Here is a 22,246-nt window from a genome sequence, read left to right as displayed (position 1 = left end):
CCAACACTATATAGGACATATTTATTTAGCAACATTATCTATTACAATTATACGGATCTAAAGCAGTTAGTTGACAATCACATGTAAACAGCAAATAAACATTGATAGAAAATCAGTGCAACCTTATTATTTCAGGTTCAGAGGATATACTAAATTTAAAGCTGCATATTTACAGTACAAATGATCCATATAAAACAAAATCACACAGCAATAAAACGTAAAATATTTTTTTACACCCATAATATATATACCTATTTTTTTACAGGTATATAATTACAGGATTTGTTGCAGTTGTCACAATTGTAACGTTGTTTCACAATTACCAGGTACTGACACTATGAATGTTGTGAATATCATATACTGTCATTTTCTTATTTTGTAAATGTAAATGTTATAAAAAAATAAACATTTAGCAACAAACCCATTCAACACAGTTTGTTGATTTAGAACTTAGAGAAACTAGAAAATAAATAATTTAAGGTGCAGTTTAAAGTTAACTTGTAAAAATATCTCGTTTACAGAGACATAAATGTTCATTTTATTGTATGAACCTTTTTTGTATGAAATTCACACGAAATTAATCTAGAACAGTTTTAAAATCTGCTAACCACTTTTTTGTCAAAAATTCACAAATAAATTAATTTAGCAGTTTTTGATCATCATTTTGATCGATCTGAACCTTATGCAAACATTATCATAGAGGTTAGTCCAAGAACCTTTTTCTTACTGGCTCTGGGATTAAATCAGTCAATACATGACAGCAGAGAATTGTGGGAAATCAAAATGGACTACGACCTCAGAAATAGAAATGTAAAGAGACTCATTCATGAACCATCCAAATATTCTGGTACTATCTGCATATACGTTGGTTACCAGTTTACATGCTGTGATATATTTTGATGATGTCTCTGATTGGGCTGCGACACAGTGGGCAAGAGGGATTTGACATCTCCCTTAGTTTCCCTCCACACACAGAACATACGCACATGTGTCCACACGTGTACAGCACCGAGTCCACAGTACTCTCACAGCAAATTAAACATTCATCACCAGTAACTGCACAGCATGGCAGGATATTGGGAGATTCTGAGGATGGTGAGCTGGATATTGTCCCTGCTGATAAAAAGCATATACAATCAACATTTTAGTAGACATACTGCTTGTCATGTTTCTGGAATTGTCCTTAATTTAAATATTTGTCAAAACATAATTTTATTTACATTCTAGTCATGTGCTCAGAGCTTATTGGTCAGTGGTTTAACATATATTAACCCACTTATGCATATATTACCGGTATGACACATGAATACACACCTGTCAAACTATTAAGGCTGTGTGGGTGGGGCTGAGAGCTGTCAATCAATCCCCTGACTGCTGTATTGTGGATCTGATTGGCTGTGGGGTGACTAGTAGTACTTAAACTGGACTGATGAATTTGTGAAAAGGATTGAGAATAACTAACAGAAGTGCCTACAGAGAGAGAAAAGAGGAGTGACGTTTTTTCACAAATCCTTCTTTTTATGTTTAACATTTTTAGTAAACTTACCCAGTATACTGATTTGCTTAATATGTGGTTGTAACTCGAAGATCATCCAAAGAGGAGTGGAATTATCCACAGAGATCTCTCGACAGGCTCTTCCACCATTGTGACTCACGAGCACCTCCCCGTCTGCCGTTGCTCGGAAACCAAAGATATCCCCGCCCTCAAGTGGTGAAGCCAGGCAGCTAAAAGCCCAGAATTCCTTGCGGTCCAGCAGGTCATCAGGATTGGCCGGCAGGTTCTTCGGATTAATGTGGGCAGGGTTACAAGAAGTAAATCCGTAAGTCAAAAATGTCTTCATGATAGGTGTCACTTTTGGAGACTTCAGTGAGACCTTTAAGAACACACATTCTCCACAGCGCAAAGGTCGGTGTGAGAATGCAAGAGCGCAATCGTCACGTCTGCTGTAGTAAGGCACAGCTATGTGTTCGGTTAGCAGCCGCAGACCGTTGCCATGGACGGCATGGAAGTGCAAGTCATCGTGAAGCTGACGTGACAGCACTGAGTTGAGGGTGTTTGGAGACGTTGAGAGTGATGGCAGATGGTCCGGATGATCAAGCTTGGAGCAGTCGATTGACAGGCGCCAGTCATGCATCCCTTCAGGACGGAGATATTCAGCCGGGACCATCTTGCTGTCTGTAAAACATAAACATGCATCGTGGCAAGTTTTGAATTCACATTATCATCATATAAACACACAAAACTGGGTTACTTGAGTAACCTGCAATCACTATAATACTGCTCGGTGGTTTTATTTTGACCTCAATCACTTAAATTTTGAAACTGACTGTCCACAGTGGACAACCGATGATGAGAACACCAGAACTTCAATTACCGGTCTGCTAAAACTTTTAGCTTGGAAAGCATAACCAGCATCATCAGCAGAATCTTTTTCAGCCGCGGTTGCTGCTCCTCTTTAGGTTGATTTTCGTTTATTATGCTTCACTAAACAGCCTTCAGCTGACACTGACTTTTCTCAAACGGAATTATTTAGACATGACATTGAGGTCATAGTGAAGACCGAAAGGATGAGAACATGGGCACGGGTTGCTGAGATAGTTGTACAAAGTCTCTTTTCAAGCGTTTTAAATGTCATTCTGTGTTACAAAAGAAGATTAACATTAAAAGTACTGAACAAAAAACCTCCCGTCCAAACTGTCACAGTACGAACTCCAGAGAAGTTTCGTACATTCACTAACACTATTTCAAAAAGTATTTTTATCTGTACGTACATTCCCTTGGAATGAAGCCGGTGACCTTGGCTTTCTTGGTGCAATGCTCCACCAGTCAAGCTTCAGGAAAGCTGCAAAATTCCTATTGTGTGATTTCAGTTAGTGAGAACATGGGGTGATTTTATTCTTGGCATTTAGCCTTCTGAATATGGACACATTTTGGAAGTGTCAGGGGTAGCACGAGAGAGCCCAGCATGTGCGGATGGCTTATGTTCATCTATAAAATAGTTTTCATGCGTGAGATTACCACAGTAAAAATGTAACACACCTTCTAGAACACACAGGGTTGGTGGTAGAAACCTGCATAAGAATATCAATTGTCGTTTCTGTGGGTACTCGCTGAACCTCGTTTTGTGTTTGTGTGTGTCGGCATCTTTGAAAAGCTGATATTGGTTCTTTGACAGCTAAATTAGTCCAGCTGTCCCTAAAGGTTAACTGATGTTACGGCAGCACTGACCTCCGATATCAATACACATGCCTACACCCGCACGGTCTGCACTTTTTAAGTATGAACACACACACATACTTCACACTTTAAGACATAGTGCTATCTGACTCTGTGGAAACATTGGTTATTTTTACACAAATCTATGTGAGAGTGAGTGAGGCAGAGTGTCAGAAGTCCAGAAAATGCTCTTCAAGTTTTTTTAGTTGATAGTGCATTGCAGTAAGACGTTTTGGATAAAAGCGTCTGCTAAATGACTAAATGTATGTAAATCTATGCAGTAATAACACAAAGGTCATGGGTTCGACAAAACCAAATATATAGTTTGATGCACTGTGAGTAGTTTTGGATAAAGCATCTGGCTTAAAATGCATAAGGGGGTTTGAAAAACAATCATGTGTCTTTAAAAATTTGGAAAAAAATTCCATCGAAAAGAATTCTCTTTTATGCCATTTCATAATAGATAAAACAAAAAAGAAGATATTTAAAAAAATTCTGGTAACCAAAAACCGTCACCATTGACTTGTATTGTATGCACACAAAACCAAATTATTGCAAATCAACGATTCTGTTACCAATATGTTTCAGAATATCTTTTTATGTGTTCTGCAGAAGAAAGAAAGTCATACGAGTTTGAAATACCAAGAGGGCATGTGAATAAAGACAGAATTTTCACTTTGAAGGCGAACTGTTCCTGACACTGAGATGCCTACAAATTCTAAAAGTGTCAGCCAGTGCTTAATACTGTATGTCCCTCTGACCTACAGGAGAGCTCAAAAAACAAGTTAGAAAATCTCATCATTACTACATTCATAGATTATTTTTAATTCTCTTAAACTTGTTTTTGCCTTGTAATCTGGAATTCCCAAGCAAACTGTTTTTATTGTAGAAGTGAAAGTGTAGGCAAGCCTTCTAATCTCACATCTTTTTTCCATTCGGCTATTTTGTAATTAGGATAAGAGGGAATAAATGTCCGATTCTATTTTTAACTGTTTTGGATTTTTAATCGTTCAAATGTGTCTGACCTCCCTAACCTTTTTAACTTATCGAGAGATCAGCACGTGCTCGCTGAAGCACAGCTCAGACGCCGGCCCACATTAGACGCTGAACTTGACCTCAACTATTCCAGTTGGGCAAAACTCTGACTGGCATGTCATTCATTATCCACAGAAACTTCCTTCGAAGCAGCTTCGGGTACTTTGTTTGTAATGTGATGAGACATCTTAAACTTCTGAAACATAATCGTTTTATATTCGAGCGAGAAGAAATGTGAACTCACCAAATAGTTGCACTCCACGTGTCAACCCATAAATGTCAATGATGGCCCATGCTGGTTCTCCCGCTAGTACTCCGCTGAAGAAGAAGATCGGTTCACCTTCGTTTACCCGGTAGAACACTCGCCCAGTGTTGTCCAACCAGAAGGACAGAACGGTTCCTTCTTCACAATGTTCCTCAGGCAATGCACGGGCCCAAAACCCTCTCTGGCCAACAAGATCAGGGCAGGCAAAACATGGAAGCCACGATGACATTAGATGAGATGGATTCACTGTAGTGAAACCCACTCGCAGGGCGCCACTCCAACAACCCTGTCTTTTTGTGATCTGAAAGAGTGAGTGAAAAAAACTGAAGCTGTTAAACCCTTACGAAAGATAAAAAACATGAGATCATTAGTATTATTTCAATTATTTGTAGACATCAATGAGATTAAAAGTAGGGCAAATTAAATTTGGAAGTTCTGACGATGTAAACTACGCGTCTCAGATATTTCTCGTCTCATTTCATGTCAATTTTCAGAAGAGATCTCAACAATGTCGCAAACTGAGCTCTGATTTGCCAAGTCTGCAGTCAAAAGTCAATATTATTGAAGATTTTAATATGAACTTTATACAATCTAAACTAATTTTACAGCTTCACACTCTTCATGTATTTTAATATTTGTCTCATTTGATTCGTTTTGATTTAATTTTTTAGGAGGAACATCTACTTAAATAAAACACAACAGTAACTCTATAAAACCTTTGAGCTTTGAAAGACCAACTTTGAGCAATTCAATTTTCCTTTGGGTTAAAATATATATTTTCCTATATTCCTGCTGCATGTGACTTTAAACACAAAAAGATTTGACATGCTTACATTGGATGGAAAAAGAGCACAGTCAATATTTATATTGAAATAAAGTTTTTCGAGGTTTCAACAACGTGAGGGTGAGTGACCCTTATACCTCTGCATATTCAAAGAATGTTTACAAACAGAATTGACAAACAAGTTATTATGTGACTGTATGTGATGCTATTTATAGCGACCAGAGGTGTTTATCACAGTCTTGTTTTCTCTGCAATTCCGAAGAACCCAGTTTAACAGAACAAGATAACAGAACGACCTCAGATGTTAGCGTTCCCTCTTTTTCCTTCACCCTGTAGGGTTTGAGATGGAGTGATATGAAACTGGGATACGTGAGGGCTATTTTTGGACCACACAAAGTGTTTTACAGGATGATATATGGAAAAATCAGTCTACTGTACCTTCAGCCGAACCTGTTCATAGATTCGGAGCGGTCGGTTGGTGAACGTGATGGCATTACAGAAGCTGCCGATTCGGCGTACGTTGCGTTGTGTCTTGTCTATGACGATCTGAGAACCTTTGGTGTTGGCATGGAAACATAGTGGCAAGGAGGTTTGGGCATCTTGTGGATACATGCTCTCCTTCAGGGAGTGGCAGTGAAGGGTTCCTTCAAAGAGATTGACAAAGTAACAGTTACACTAGGACAGATTCATTCACTGAGGCACTAAACAACAGTGTGAGTTTGACAAAGTACAGTTATTCTTTCTAAGAGCTGTGTGTGCCATGTGTACAGAACAGAGAGAACACTGCATAGCAAGTATGAATGAAAATCTTTATCAAGGACAAGGAGACAACAAAAGAGTGACAGAGACAGCAACATGCAAAGTTGTTGCTATTCTGAAGTCTGGGTGCCAAAAGTGAGGTTATGTCTCCATTCAATCACAAACCCTTACACACCAGTAAATCAATAGCTCTGTGTTTGATGGTTGGAAGCAAGCAATAAATGTTCATGGTGCTCCAAGAAATGGACCATACGCCTGTGTGAAATCTGCAGCTACTGATGATGTAACCAGCCTGATTCAATCATAATAAATTACTGTAACTTTTAAATTACCATCAAATATTAAACTACGTTTTTATAGATATTCTATTTTATGTTTTGTTTTATGGACTCTTTCTGTTGTGGATCTGAAAGAAGATTTTTTTGTGTCCATACAATGGAACTCAATGGGGCCCAATGTTTTTCGGTTATCGACATTCTTTAAAATATCATCTTTTGTGTTCTGCGGTAGAAGGTCATACAGGTTTGAAATGACATGAGGCTGAATAGATGACGGAATAACTTTTGTGTTTGAGTAAAATATCCATTTAACTATAAAATAAACTATAAAATTGTAAAGTTTTGCTTTGTCCATGGATTGCGCTGACAGGTGTTATGGTCAGGTTATGAAATTCAGTGCTTGTATAACAGACATTATGGTCATTAATAGGCACCAAAAGAAATACACAGTTTTATTCTCACTGACTTGTGAGACTGGCTTGTGATCAAACACTCTCTCCCCAACTCCCTTTAATATTTTCCCAGACCTCTGCAATGCTTTAAGTCAAGGACACGGTTATTTTGCAGCCATTTTTTCTCTTTAATTAACTGCTGTTGACATTTTGCTGGGTGTGGGTCAATGATTGAATCTTGAGTGAACACAAAGACTGACTCCAGACTTTAACCCACTTTACCTGCATGAGCTCTCTGTCGGCGAATAGTTGTAAGGCCACTTAGTCTTTTGTTTGTGTTTACAAAGAGATTGTAGTACATAAAACGAACAAATCACTGCTATCAAATCAATGACATACACCTACAAACACTGCCTTATTTTTCATCCTGGTTTAAAAGGAGCTTTAGTGATGTTGTCAACCTTGTGATTATAATGTCATATCCTGTTAGATGTGTGGATTTTCTCTCTTTCTCTGCTCTAGGCAGTAGTTGGCCCAAGTGTCAGTTTGATTCAGTGTGAGCTTCACTTGCTATGCGGGTATAAAGTAGAGACGTTTATTACACCAGTTTTATGTTCACAGAGAGAAAAAGAGAAAGCTAAAAATAACTCAAAATCTAAAATCTGTACAGTATGTGGGTCAACTTATATATACGCTATATAAAGCTGTACTTTCTATATATACCAAGATTTTTTTTAATTATCAGGTTTACAGAAAGAGTTTGTGATGTTTTGTAGTTTAGTTAATTATAAGTTTTCAAATCATGTCTCGCATAACAAGCTCACTAATGAAAAAGTTGATTGGGAAAATGTATATAATTTAAGAAAAATACAGACAGTTATTGATAAAACGATTAAATAAATAACCATATAGTAGTATTCATTAAAGTTTTATATGCCCTTTTTAGCTATGAAAAAATATTAAAGAAAAATCATATTTTAATGTCACGTACCTTGTAAGGTGGTATGGGTTACCTGCCCACCCATTGGGAGACAACGATTTTTAGACACTAAGTACAATGTTGCTCCAAATATGACTTGAGTTGGTCTTCAGCAGCTCTGTATTTTAAACAATGACCCGCAAATTTTGTCGGATCCTCCGCTGCTGTCTGATAGCAGTCTGTATACACAGCCACACGCGCAGGGCCGCCCCCTCATTATCATAAGAGGCGGAGTTTGGGAAGTCTTTATTTACCTGGGAAGTTACTTTTTATTTATTTTTCTTTGTTGAACACAACACTTTTAAATTACAACAAGAAGGCGTTGTCAATCTTGAATACAAACTTAAATTAAACACTCAACACATCAGAATTGGAACCCAGCACAATACATAAAATAAATAAATAAAAATAAAATAAAAATAAATTACTTTCTTATGAGAGGATTGTATTTTTAGCCTCGTCGTGATGATGTCATCGCGATGAGCCAGCGGGCATCCTTCGATCGAGACAGGTGAGCGGTCTTCTTCAAGACGTTTTACAACTTTATTAATATAACTGACGAAATGGTCTTGTTTTTGTGTTGTGGTACTGGTTCATTGGAAATAGATAATATTCTACAAATTCAACTTGGTAAATACCACATACATGTAGCAAAGTTTTTGTCAATTGTACCAAATGGGTAGATTTTGTATGTTTATTTTATATTAAACGGAACAGTAGCAAAGCTGTTAAGACATCGCGGCTACTGAATAATTTTTTTGATGATTTAGATGTATAATTTTTTTTTTGTTGTTGCTTATTTACAATTGTGCAGTTATATACGAAGTTTGTACTGTTAGGCTACATATTGTAATTTCCCCTGTTGATTAATAAAAATAAATAATAACACAAAGACTGTTGAGCGGTCTGAAGTTAAGTTTACAAAGCTAAAATAATTTTACGCAAGGCTTTGTTGAGTCATTAAGGTCACTGACTTTAAGAATGTTCGCTGTGGTTATGCCCGTTTTAATTTAATGAGTCAGAGTAACTTTTCACCACTAGAGGACATTTAACAATATGGAAGACTAAAACGTGAAAACTTTTTTTATATATAGAAAAGTAAGAGGAGATAAGAGATCCTTTTCAAGTTCCTAAAATTGTCTTTAATAAATTTGTTTGTGTGGTGTTCGCATTATAGGAAAAAGGTTTTATGTTTGTACTTGAGTATCAGATTACACAGTATATTTTTTTAATGCAGATTTGAAGTGTATATGAATGATGTAGTGTACATTAGGGATGCACCGAAAATTCTTGGCTGAAGCTGAATAAAAAGGAAACATTTGGCCGAAGGCCAAATACTGAAAACCGAACAAGGCTTTTTGTATTTCTTCAGTTTTTTAGCCAATTTTTTCCACTATTGTACAAACTGAATGGTCAAAATGTGCTTTTTATATTTTGTCTTTCTTTTCAATATAATACAATACAATAAACTAAAAATAAAATTTAGCAAAACAAGTAGGCTAAATTAAATCAAATAATTGAGCCCTTGATCTTCTTGAATAGCCTAATTAGGCCTAATGAAAACATATTGTGTAGGCCTACCTCTACAATAAAACACTTCATTAAAAAGTGTCATTCAACATTATAAACTAAAAATTTCAATAATTGAAGACAGTTTGATTATTATAGGCTACACTACAAAAGGATTTAAAGAAGAAAAAAAGGCCACAAAAGCTGACGTTCTTTCAGCAGGTGCACTCGTGGCCGGGATATTCTCTATTTAATGACAGGTAGTAATCCAATTTACTTTGCTGATCTGTTGCTTCTGTCCAGTGTTTGAGATATTTCTCTTTTTGTGTTTTTTTTATTTGGTTAAGCCTGGCTGGGGTTTGGGGTTGTCTTGGGCATGTTTTGGGTTATAGAGTTAGTTCTGAGATCAGTTGGATGAAAGGGCTCTTTGGGTTCAGCTCTCGATGGCTTAAGGCTTCGTGATGGAGTGTCTCTGTATCTGTATTCTTAAGGAGAGTGTAGAATTTTGTAGCTGTTTTTTGTATTTTAATTATTAGAGGATATAGTGCTAGAAAGTCTGTGCAGGTTGCTGCTCTCTCACACCCTCTCTCTCTCTGCGCTGGTTGCTGCTTGATCATATCACACCTCATGTTCGGTAAAATTTATTCGTCCATTTCGTCCACTCTGAGATACCTCTGAGATATATGTCATAGCTTATAAAAGAACAATAATCATATATTTATTATTCTAGACTATTTAGGTTGCATGCAAGCTTTTGATATATCGCTGTTGGACATTTTATTAACTTTTATTGTTTTACTCTTTTCTATCTGTGCCCTACACCTTAGTTGGGTTCGAAAGTGCATAGTAGTACCTGTTTAGGGTCAGTGTATGGTTCAGGTCTGAAACCTAGTGAATGAATTGTACAAAAGTGTTGAATTACAACGTTTTTATCCCTGTGTCCCTCTTCCTTTCACTAGGGGGTGCTCTATACCCACCAAGCATTTGATTTGTCCTTGTTCCTTTCAACCTAAAAAGTTAAACCTCACAATTAGATTATCCTTCTGTATTTAACGCATCATTATCTTGATCATAATCTAAAGTGACAGATGGCTGTTCCAACCAAATGACACCCTACCTGTAAAAATCATAATTTGAGCTTTCATGCATTTGTGTGTACAGTGTGTGTGTCTGTGTCCTCTCGTGATGTAGTGCTCTTCCCTTCAGCATCCTCTTGGACAGAGTCTAAGTCCACCAGTTTGAACAATTTCCTCTGCAGGGTAACAAAAGTGTGTGTTTGTGTGTGTGCAAGTGTGTGTGTGTAAACTAATATGTCCACAGCTGGAAGCTCTAGTGAAGGCCGTTTTGACACTGATTAAGCCTCTAGAGGCCTTGAAAGATGCAGAAGCTTAAAAGTAGAGATGGTAAAGAAATAGGAAATAAGTAAAAGAATGGAAGTGAGACAGACAAAGAGACATTGAAAGTTGCAGGAGATACTGTTGTTATGTTGTAACTTTCCTTAATGAATATGGAATGAAGGAACTTCTGTATGTAGCAATTCAAGTTAGTGTAATTATATGTGCAACATGTTGAGGATGAATTACACGCTTTTGTTTAATAAACATGCTTCTAAATGGCCAAAAAGGGCTCTGGCAAAGCATCTTCTAGCTACAATTTTTTGGTCTGATTAAACTAAGGCTTTTAATGCCTGTCTGTTAAGGAATATGATGTAGGAAAAAAATTACAAGAAGGGAATAACTAGGTCTTACTAAACATTCAATCCTGACCAGAGGCAATTCTAAAGTTTCAGTTTCAGAATCAACATTTGAACCTGAGATGTAGTGTCACATTTGTTGCCTGAGGTGCAACAGGTCCTTACATATCTTACCGCAGCTGTAGAGATCACTGATTCGCAAGAGTGAGCTGACAGCTCATGTATCATGATTAAATCACTGATTTTTAAAGATGCAGAGATTAAAGATGGAGGCTGGAGCCTCAGTAAATAGGACTGAAAAACTTTTTTCCTTTACCCCTTATGTTTTTTCATAAATATACCCAAAGAATTATTAAAAATACTAACAACCAACTTCTGGAGTGATGTTAAAAAATATCAAATGCCACCGATGAATAGTAATTAAGTAATCCATTCATTTGTATAAAGAGGTAAAATGAACATTTTCACCTGAAATTTAGAGCCATGTTAGAAATTAATGACATGAGAAATATGCCAGCATCATGATTTTATTTTTACACAGAGATTGGTACAACTGTTAGTAAATCTGTTCCATCGATGTCCATTTTCGATTTGTGTACTTGGACAAGTTGTCTTTTAGGAATTACAATTTTAAAGCCCGAAAGGTTCAGTCCTAGACATATTATGATCTAAATATGGCTTCCTGAGAAATCTTTTAAAATGGACAAATTTTCAGTAATAAAAAAAGGAAAAAGGAATGTATGAAGAACGAATAACATGAATCTAGAAATATATCTTTTTTGGTTCTATCAAAACAACTGCACTAAACATAACCATTATAAGGTTTTTACGCACGGCAGTAGTATTATCTGGAGACCTCATGTGATTTATAGATGACATCCCCACATCATTATTTCATGTGACACATTCGCACGGGATGATTTTACTCAAATTTACTGACTTATTTCCCGGATGTGATGGCAAGGCTTTGCGTATAGTTTGTATAGCCTATAGTTGTATTGCGTTTAATGATATTTGACCGTGAGACACGGGTCTCAAATGTTACAAGAGTTTCCATGATAAATAAATAACCGGGAGACTCCAGGTAACTTATGAATAACACCCAGCACCCGAAATAAAACCAAAACTGCCTCCATTATTCGCAAACGGTGGATAAAACATTGAAAAATGATATATGAGCCCGCCAAATCACAGAGATCCCGAATTCACGGGCTTAAGATCACAGACAACCTCTGCAATTAATACAAATGACTAGAGGTCCACAGGTAATACTCATCTCAAGGGAATAGTGCTCAGTGCACACTGAGCGATCTCTAACAAAGCAATAGTGACGCATAGTACAAAAATGTTTTAGTCACATAAGATTGATGCGCCATTCCTATCGGATCCAATATTGACGGCACAGCACTGCTTTTTAACCTTTTTGCCTTGTTCACGAAGGAATCCTCAGAGAAATGAAACTAACAAACACGTGATTTTCACGCATGAGCTGGAACATCTTTAAAAATAAACTTTAACCACGCATTCCTAATTCGGAATCCGAAGGAAGGTTATGCAGCGACTGTTTTCTTTCACAACCAGGGATGGTACAATATTTAGCTATCTTTAACGGCATGTTTGTTTAATGCTTTCTCGCTCTATCTGGTTCCACTACACTTGTTTTTCTTGTTTCACAGAATTGTCATGCGCGAACCAGTGGGTTGGGCTAGAGAAGTAGTCGTTGATATTCTGTCTGTGTGGAGGCGGTGTTCAACCTATCAATGTCATCATACTGTAGATGTGTGCATTCTGTTGTGTATGTAAGTGTTTGGGCTCATCCCTTCATTTTTGTGTATGTATGACCTGCATTGTGTTAGGATGGTTATTGAACAAATGAAAAACATTGCTCTTTGGGTGCCCCCAAATTTTTTTTTGGGTAAGTTTAAATAGTAAACTAAGGGAAAAATAGCTGAGTTTTGTACCGATCAGATGAAGAGAAAAAAAAGTTATTTACGAAAACAAAATCATTTTGCCCACATTTGTCCAAAACATTACTGGGTTAAGCTATTGGTTTTTGAGAATTTGCAATCCGGATATGAATTTTGCATTATTACTTTTCCCCAGTAGCACCTGCATTTGTTATTTTTTTACACAATTTAGGAAAATCTCTCTTTCCCCCTTCGTCTTTCTCTCTTTTTTCAGCAGAATTTACCTGCAAAATTAAAAGAGAATGGGTCAAAAACTGTACTTAAAAAATCAAAGTTTGATTTTCCGAGTCTGAATGTCACCACCAACAGGCTTCACCGCACTCTGTCTATAACGTGACTTTGGGTATAACTATGAGGTAAATGCGTAATTGACATAAATGTTGCGAGAATATATTTATTCTGTAGCTTTGTATTCTTCATGATTATACAAAAATACAAAAGAATTTCCTTTTAGATTTTAGCTTTTATCAATACCGGGAAGACTAACATTTGATTTGAATGCTGAACGGCACAGATTTCGCTGTCTAGCAGGCAAGGGCAAATTATCCTGTTTTTCTTCAAAATAACTAAATTATATGTAATTTGTGTTATTGTGTAAGGCTGTGGTTTAGAAAAGTTTATGTGTGTGTCTGTGGGCTTGTGTGGCCAGTGTGACCTTATTAGCAGTTTCAAGAGATATGTGCGCTAAGTCTTATAAGACCACCGACAGTGAGCCCATCAGAACTCGGCAATCAATACACACACACACACACACACACACACACACACACAGGACTCATGCAGAGTGCCGATTGCTCTCTTTCATCAGCCTAAGTCATAAATATCAAAGGTGTCAGTCTCAACTGGTTATGACAGAACACACACACACACAGTCACTTCAACAAGAGGACGACACCATGCCAAAGCCATCCGTCGCAGACATCAAGGCCTGTCTTATTTATGTTGCAAAAAAGTTATAACTTATTCGAACCACAACTGGTGTGTACCTACGTTAAAGCTGTGGTATAGAAGCAAATTTATTTGTTTTTAAAACCCGAAAGCCTTTAGTTTACGTCAAAGCTTTGAATATGATTTGCTACTCTCTACTTTTAGAAGTATTATTCATTTTAGAAAGCGCCTTATTGGACTAAATGATTGAGTGCTTCGCGAGTCATCAATATTTTGATCTGTATTCCCTGGAGAAAGGGACTGGAAAAGTGCATTTGTCAATGTTTTGCATGCAGTTCTCTAGCACTAAAACAGCCTCAAAACAGAATAAGCCGAATGGGTTCCTTATTTTGCTTATATGTAAAGCAAGGTGAATTAATATGATCTTTTAAAACTCATTTTCGATCATCAAAATGACATTTTCTAAATCTTTTTTAAATGTGAAAAAAAATTCTTGAGCTCTAAAAAAGGTAAATATACCTATGAAAATGCAAATTAGCCCCGCCTCCACTTAATCACACCAGTTCAGACTATGATACACTTGTATGAAGTGATTGGTTTGTGACATGTTTGTACATAGAAACTGTCTTAAGACAGTTAGACATAAGACTGTCTTTGGTAAACTGCAATTTTAAGGACAAAATACTGAGCATTCTTCGTCTTAAAGGATATTGAAACAACACATAGACATATTGATGACACTAAAACGTGATATTCATCACAGTTGGGCTTGAACACAGATTATTAATGGTATTATCCAAGTGTGAACTACCAACACACCAGTCCTAAAGCTCAACAGACCACAGAAGCATCTCTGCCTCACTCACCTTCCCTGCATCTCAATACTATTCAACAAATGCCCCGCTTCTGTACTATCAACAATGTTATCGTACATCTTTCTACTACAATGCACATACTGTAAATAACTATTTTTACAGCATCAGTGGTTTGTGTTGGACCAAAAGGCATACATTTATGGTTTGTTCAAGCATTGGATTAATTTATGTTGATGTCTGGAGAGTGGCATTTCCAAATGCACACTAGGAACATTGTGTCTCATTGTCTGGACTCATAATGTTGTGTTGCACTTTTTTTCCTTGGTAAGTGCCTGCCTGGGGTGGAGGCGTGTACTCTCAAGGGAACGCATTTCACTCTCAGGGCCTGCAGTATACATTCTAGGCCCTGTAATCTCCATCCCCAATACCAGTGGCAGTGATAGAGGAATAATGTATACACGAAATGTTCCGGTATATAAAAGTCTTTCGGCAGAAAGGCAGTATATCAAAACCTAATGACCTGACTTCTTTTGCGATCTAGGCATCATATTAGGCCTACATGCTTCCAAAAGACGCTCCATAAATAACTAATAAAATTAATGTTAAGGTGCAGCATCCTGGTTGAACAGAATATTGTGAATTTATTTTTTTCTTTGCAGATCCGTTACTGATCGTGATTGTATACATCCATTTGTTCATCAGTTGCTTTTAACCAAAGTGACTCAGTGCATTAAAGGCAGGCCTATATATTTATGATGCATGATTTAAGGTGATCGGTATACTTGCTCCTAGACAATTGACCCTATGACCTTGGCATTGCCAGCAGGGACAATATCAATTTGTGTAAACTAGGGCACTTTCTTACTGATATTGACCAAATAGTCTTGTATTGAATAATTTCAGGTACTTACGATAAAAATCTGGTATTTACAATAAAAGCTAAAATGCCGGTTACACTGTGATCACACACTTTACAGAAAAAAACCTTTCAAATTTTTGGGAGTGTAGAGTATAATAATAGCATTACATTGCTCTCTTAAAAGCCACATAGTCAAATCCAAACATTCAGGAACGTGACAACAAGGTAAAACAGAAATAATAAAATAAGTTCCATGAACATGAACATGTACCTATGTCAGTGCGAGCTACTCAATACACCAGCATTCATGCTTTATTCCCTGTCCCATAAAATGAATGTCCTGCTGGTGTTTTAAAACCTTGCCTCCGCACCAAAAACAGCTGTGAGTAATTGGCAGTGATTATAAACGAAGCTCTCTCATTGGTGAAGGTGGCAGAGTGTGGCCAAGGCAATTAGAGAGTGATCACTTCCTTCATTGCTCTTTGGACACACTCCCAGCTTTCTGCTGCTCAGAGTATAAGATAGAACAACAGGGTTACGATCAATACAATTCGGAACCAGAGTACTGTCCTGTATACTTGCTGTTATCCTAGTCTATGAAACAGAAAAAGATAGTTTTTGAAACATCACCATTCAATACAACGTCTTTAAATAGGTATGCTATGCTAGGTCTCCATTGTTGACACATATGGTCTTATTCTGTTTAACTGTAATAAAATGAAACTTAAGAACTTTAGTTTGAAAGCTGACTTAATTTTTTTGAGTGAAGTGAAATTGCCTTTTCAAGTTTCTTGAATTTTCTTGAATTTCTGTTTCAGTCTATAATAAGTGTTATGTCACCAAACTCAACCACCGCAATGAATCAATAACTGGTTAAGATTAAATTAATTGGTTGAACTTTTTAAGATATACGAAATGCAACACTGTTTTTTGTAAATCCAATTTGGTTTAACTTAAAAACCTTACTTCAAAAGCTGCCTAAAAATTATAAGTTGAAATAAGGGACATATTTACAGTGAAGGTGAGTGAGAAATGGTTAGTATTGATTTTTTTCAGCATATTTAAAGTTATAGTTGCCATTGTTGCATGTCATATTGTCAATGCTTCTGCTCATCTCCAGTTGTTTTGGCACCTTACAATGTCATGTCTGTCTCTGTGTGTAGTTGAGGGATCTTCTGTGGTGTGGCGTCAGCACTTCAACAGTTTCTGGCATATCTTTCAGGAATTCCTCCTGGAGACCATGTTTGAGGTTGTGATGTAGGAAATGTTGTAATGTAGGAAATGTCTGCATTTTGTCTGGAAGGCTTTTTCACCATGCCTTTGAAGTTTCAAGGTAAAGAACTAGGTGGCAGACAAGTAACCACCGACAGAAAAGCGTCAGAAGATACAAATAAACTGTGAAAAATCATAGCCACTAACTGTCCTCTCTGTAGAGCCAAGGTTGGCTCGTAAAATGCAGGTTTCATAGCCACAGACAGCCACACGTATCCTTTCTGTTCATTTTGTTCGCCGTAAAACAGATTTTTTTCAAGTGTATTTAATGCATAAGGACATTCGTTTTTTATTTACACTCTTCGCTTCAAAGAATTGTCAAAAGTCTGGAAGTCTGGCACAGAATTTGGGTCAATATAAGGAAATGGAAGTTCAAAGCTTTTAAGTGTTGGACACACAGCTTATCTGAGAATACAGAGCGGAGAAATGTTTCATTAGAACAAATAAACATGTCGGATTTGCACATGAGTCAACGTGTGCCATAAAATCATGTTTTTTAGCAAATCCCAGAGTTGTCAAGACTGTCTGTGCACTTGTGTGTGTTTGTGTGAAAGATTATGTCTGTCAGTTCTTTTATCTCTAAGTCTACAATGCTTCACTAAACAGAGTTTACAGAACAGACAGGTTTGATGTAAGAAAAGGGCATGACGGGGAATTCCTGCAAACTCTTTTAATATGGGGTGAATCTCTCATTTATAAGACATTAAATCTTTCTGTCATTTTTATTTTATTTCACTCTCTCTTTTCTGTCCACCCTCTCTCTATCTTTCGCAAAAGTGAGAAGGATGTGAATTTAGATTTTCTTGTTAAGATCGGCTTGTTTGCGGCTCAGTGATTTTGCTGGTGGAGGAAATGAGAATGAGCTTGTCTGAGAGATGACAGGACAGACACGGGCATAAACAGAGACACCTACGAAGGAAAAACAAGATAGAAAAAGACTAGAAACAATTACGCACGGAGCGAGTTCCAGCAGGGAGCCGTCAGACGGGTTGAAAGACAGACGGGCGGGCGGACAGACAGGTGAATAGCACAGTTTAAGAGAGGACAGAAATACGAGGGCCTGCTCTGACAGCAGAGAATAATTGTCTCGGAAAAAGAGAGCAAAACAGTGAAAGGAACAAAGAACAGATGAGATCAGATGGAGGGAGACCCTTAGACCTTAAACGCGCGCACACACACAGTCAGATGCACACACGCAGACAGACACACACACGCTCACTCAACCTGATGGAGAGTTTTAAGCTCACAGCTCTGAGACTGGACACAAGCCAAGCTCATTATAAACAGAGCCCCTCCCTCACCAGCCCCGGCGATCGCTCCCTCTCTTTTCTCTCTTGTCTTTCCCTATCTGCTTTTAACAGGTTACACCCTCTCTCTGCAGGAGGAACCTTTGGCCTCCACCACGATGAGTTCTGTAATGGATAATGCCGGGCTTTCTCACACTCACATATCTTGGTTTCAATGAAACCGGAGGGAATGCTTGTGCTGTAATACTGCTGGATGCCCCCATCTCCCTAAAGCCCAAATGCATGCAGAGTGCAAGAACATAGATGGTTATTTGTTCGGATGGATGAATAGATGGATATTACAACATAGCAGCACAACTCTGTTTAAATCTGTCTTGTAACATTTGTCACTATGGGAAAGTTGACACTAATGTCAAATAATAATACAAAAATGGAAATGAACGACTTTCTGCTATATTCATGAATATAAATTATTGATATTTTCAATTTAAAACAAAAAGGAGCTTAAAATTTTCAGAGGTGTGGTTTATTTATTTAACGGCTGAAATGAACTTTATTTTATCTCTGGGTATTATTTAGATTTTTTTACTATAATACAGGCTTATTAATAGAGAGATAAGGATACATTCAGCTCACGATTCAATACGATACACGATACTGGGTGTAATATTACCACTGCATCACAATAAATATATATAAAAAATGAAATATATATATAAAAAAAATGAAAGTGACACTGAAATAACATTTATAAAATATCTACAATTTTAAGTAATGCTTGTTATTTTGTTAAAGAATGGATTAAAATTTAAGGTTAAGATCAACTACTTTTTTGTAAACTAATACAAACTGAAAAGATGGGCCATTGAAAAACAAAACTGACATTTTTAACACAAAATATATTTCACTTAAAATACTGTATATTGCTCTACGATACATATATTAATAGCTCTACGATACATATCTTAATGTTTTTCTGCTGTGATATGCGAAACTTCAATATATTATTACACCCCTACTTATTCAAATATCAAACTTAAATTCCTGAATAATGCAAATTTACATTTTATTCTGCAACACTGTTCACAAAATTTGGAGTCATGCAATAATACATAAAACATTTTTCTAATTCCCATATGAAGCAGTAGCATAGCAGAAATGTAAAGAGTTAAAATAAAATTCTTTCATTTACTTTCATGTCATTGTAAGCTTGTATTATTTTTTCATCCGTGCACAACAGGAGATGGACGTGGAATGAGAGGACGGTGATTGTATCTGTCAAGCTCCAAAAAACACATAAAATCGTCTTTCTTGTCCATATAACTTGCTCTATTTTCTTATTGACTTATTATTTGGTCAGGCTTCCAAATTTTTTTAAATATAAAATTAAACTCAAATTATAACATGCCAGTTATGGGTCTCTACTCCCTGAATTATAAAAAGAAATTTGGACTTTTATGGCCAAATATCATTACCTTTATAGCCTTACTTTTTGTGATGTACCCAAAAACGTTGGTAAAAGTAACTTTGATTAAATATACTGACTTTAATGTACACACTTTTGTGGAACAACAAGCCCATACATATTGAAGACTCATCTTGTATGTGTGTCCTTTATGATGAGATGCCATCACTAGAATGGTTAAAGCCTAAGCTCTTAATAAAAAAAAGGAATGAGCTTTGTTATTTCTAGTATTATGTTCTGCTTTCATTTTCATAGGAATATGAAACTACTTCATGATGAGCTGTTTTTAACATAGGAAGGTTGTGTGACTACAGTGTTCTGTACTACTGTTTCGCATATTTGCATTGCGTAAAAACACACTTTTCTTTTTAATAGCTGGCTGTATGCAATATATATTACACCAAACGCAGTAAGTCGCATACTAACGCTCCATTCCGAAAATGCTGTAGCTTAATTCTCCCATAAACCGTAGACCTTATTGACCTCTAACATAATATAAAGCTATACATCTTCTGTCTCTGCAGCTCTGACTGCTGTTAATGATATAATGAAGAAAAGGAAAGGGACCATTTTCCTTTGTATATTCTCAAAGAGTGGTAATATCCAACCCCCTGCTGTTTTTTCACACAAACACATGTGCATGCACACATACGTTGTGATATTCCTTGTTGTTGTGCTGTGAGAGAGCTTTGTCTCATCCGCTTTTCGCTTTGACAGCCATTTAAACATGTCTTGCCAAATGGAAAATACACACACAAACTTGCACGCACACACAAAACGCAGTGGGTAGTTTTTTTCGACTATTTTTTACCCCCTACACTCTGATCTAACACCAAATGAACATATTTTGCATTATGTTTTTTATTTATCCTATTCATTATGTTTATTCAACCTTTTTAATTACAAATGCCTTTTCCACAAAATATGAATGGCTTGTTTAGCAATCTTTTATACCAGCTAATTCCTCTCTGTTAAACTGCAGTATTACAAGTTAAAGTAATAGTTCCCTCCAAAAGAAAAATTCTGTCTTAATATAATCTTGTCATTTCAAACTAGTATGGCTATCTTTTTTCTGAAGGACACAAAAGATATTTTAAAGAACGCTAGTAACCGAACCAGGGTGTATCCATTGGCTTGCATTGGATTCGCGTACAGAAGTGAATGGGTACCTCCATTATTTGGTTAAAAGTATTTCTCAAAAAAAGTAACATAAGTTTGAAATGATAAAAGGGTGAGAAAATGATGCACAATACTAGGTTTACCATTACGATTGCATCACAATAGGCAAGGAAACCCTCTTTTATATGGACCACAAAAAGGGAAAACTCAAATAAAATGGCTCTCTTTCTGTAAAGGCAACATAAAGAAAGTAGTCGGATCAATATCAATATAATGTGATGACATTTTATAGTATGATAGAAAGATTGCACTAAATTATAAAGCATTCATTTGAAAAAGGAAACACACTAAGCATTCATTTGAAAAAGGAAACACACTTTTGGTGACATTCCACTCAGGAGGAATTTCAGATTGTTGGCGAACAAAACATGTCAGACATAACTTGATTTGCATGCAATTAATGCACAAAAGCAGCCGAGTGCCAGATTTTTAAACCAAAACAGAATTTACCGAATGAAATGCTATTTGCTATGACTGCGTCAATGTGTTTGTGTTTGCGCATGTCAGAGCCATCCCGTTTGATATTCATGCTTTTTAGCTGCTGTCACAGGTTTCTGATATATGCCTTTGGTTCACTGCGCTCAGGGTGAGATTTCTGCACATAAATATATTTGTATATTGTTATTTTCCTCTTTCCTGAGATGAATTATATGTGAGATGAATTCTAAGAATGAGGTGATGAAATGATTCAAAGATGAAGGTACAGACAGAGAGAGAGAGAGAGAGAGAGAGGAATGCTGCTGAGCAATGTCTACTGCTTAGATTTAGAATATTTGTGCATTTATGTTTACAATTATCATGATTAGAGTCTTTAAAACAAGAAAGCTCAGATATCAAAGCTAGACTTGTCTCTCAAATTGAAATTCATTAGAGGTGATACAGAGACACAAGATTGATCAGCAAAAGTCTTTCAAGGGTTCTTACATCGATAACACATACACGTACACTCGCAGGTACACCAGCAGACAGACAGACGAACAGGTACAAAGATTCACATTTGAAGGTACACAGACTGGCTCACAATTTAAGGTGTTCACAGATGCGATTCCATTCAGAGTCAGTGGGCGTAAACAATTGATTTTTGTCTTTGAATGTGTATGCAAGACAAGAGAGATGTTATAATTCACTGTATGTATTGCAACGGTCTTATCGGCCTCACCGCAGGTCAGCTCGAGGCAATCGGCCGCCTCTAATTTATGCTTCAGTCATACCGCAGATCCATCAGTATACAATCGGTGCGAACCCAGCCGACCGGCAAAAGTCGAAATTCCTCAGATAAATTAAACCTGTGATCATGGAGTCCTAGAAAACCAAAGACTCCGGCAACGCTGACTGAGTCTATTGCAAAACCAGATACTTTCTCACATGTATGCGTGTGCGCACACATAGGCCTAAGTATGTGAGATGAGAATCTAATTGGATCTGTTGAATTAATTACGCATTTGAATGTAGTAAGAGAGCACTTGCACTTCCGATGGGCTTAAAACTCAAACCGCACGTGCATCACACTTTTTATTGTGTTCGTGAACTCCCGTTCGCAGCGTGAGAAGATAACAAGGTAAAAACAAATAAACATTAGCAGGCTTTATTTGCCCTCAAACTCACCTGAACCTGACGGTTTTAGGATGCTGAGTAATTGTAAC

General features: G+C 36.8%; 1 protein-coding gene across 3 annotated transcripts; it reads right to left on the bottom strand.

Moving 5' to 3' along the window:
• Positions 1–4: 4 nt before the first annotated feature.
• On the bottom strand, positions 5–7,858 carry neurl1ab (neuralized E3 ubiquitin protein ligase 1Ab). 3 transcript variants are annotated; one of them, XM_056767186.1, is made up of 6 exons: positions 7,722–7,858; positions 5,740–5,945; positions 4,497–4,818; positions 1,547–2,176; positions 1,315–1,470; positions 5–1,116 (listed from the first exon to the last, which is right to left on the bottom strand). In XM_056767186.1, exons 1-6 carry the CDS (start codon positions 7,753–7,755, stop codon positions 878–880), a joined length of 1,587 nt encoding a protein of 528 aa, XP_056623164.1. In that variant the 5' UTR covers positions 7,756–7,858; the 3' UTR covers positions 5–877. The 3 variants fall into 3 exon arrangements, with proteins under 3 accessions (XP_056623164.1, XP_056623165.1, XP_056623166.1); XM_056767187.1 differs by having other exon boundaries at positions 5–1,113; XM_056767188.1 differs by lacking the exon at positions 1,315–1,470.
• Between the last annotated feature and the right edge of the window lie 14,388 nt (positions 7,859–22,246).

This window comes from Triplophysa dalaica, chromosome 15, assembly GCF_015846415.1.
Source record: "Triplophysa dalaica isolate WHDGS20190420 chromosome 15, ASM1584641v1, whole genome shotgun sequence".
Classification (NCBI taxonomy): domain Eukaryota; kingdom Metazoa; phylum Chordata; class Actinopteri; order Cypriniformes; family Nemacheilidae; genus Triplophysa; species Triplophysa dalaica.
The sequence above is the reverse complement of the archived record's forward strand: the minus strand, read 5'-3'. Positions and strand labels throughout refer to the sequence as shown.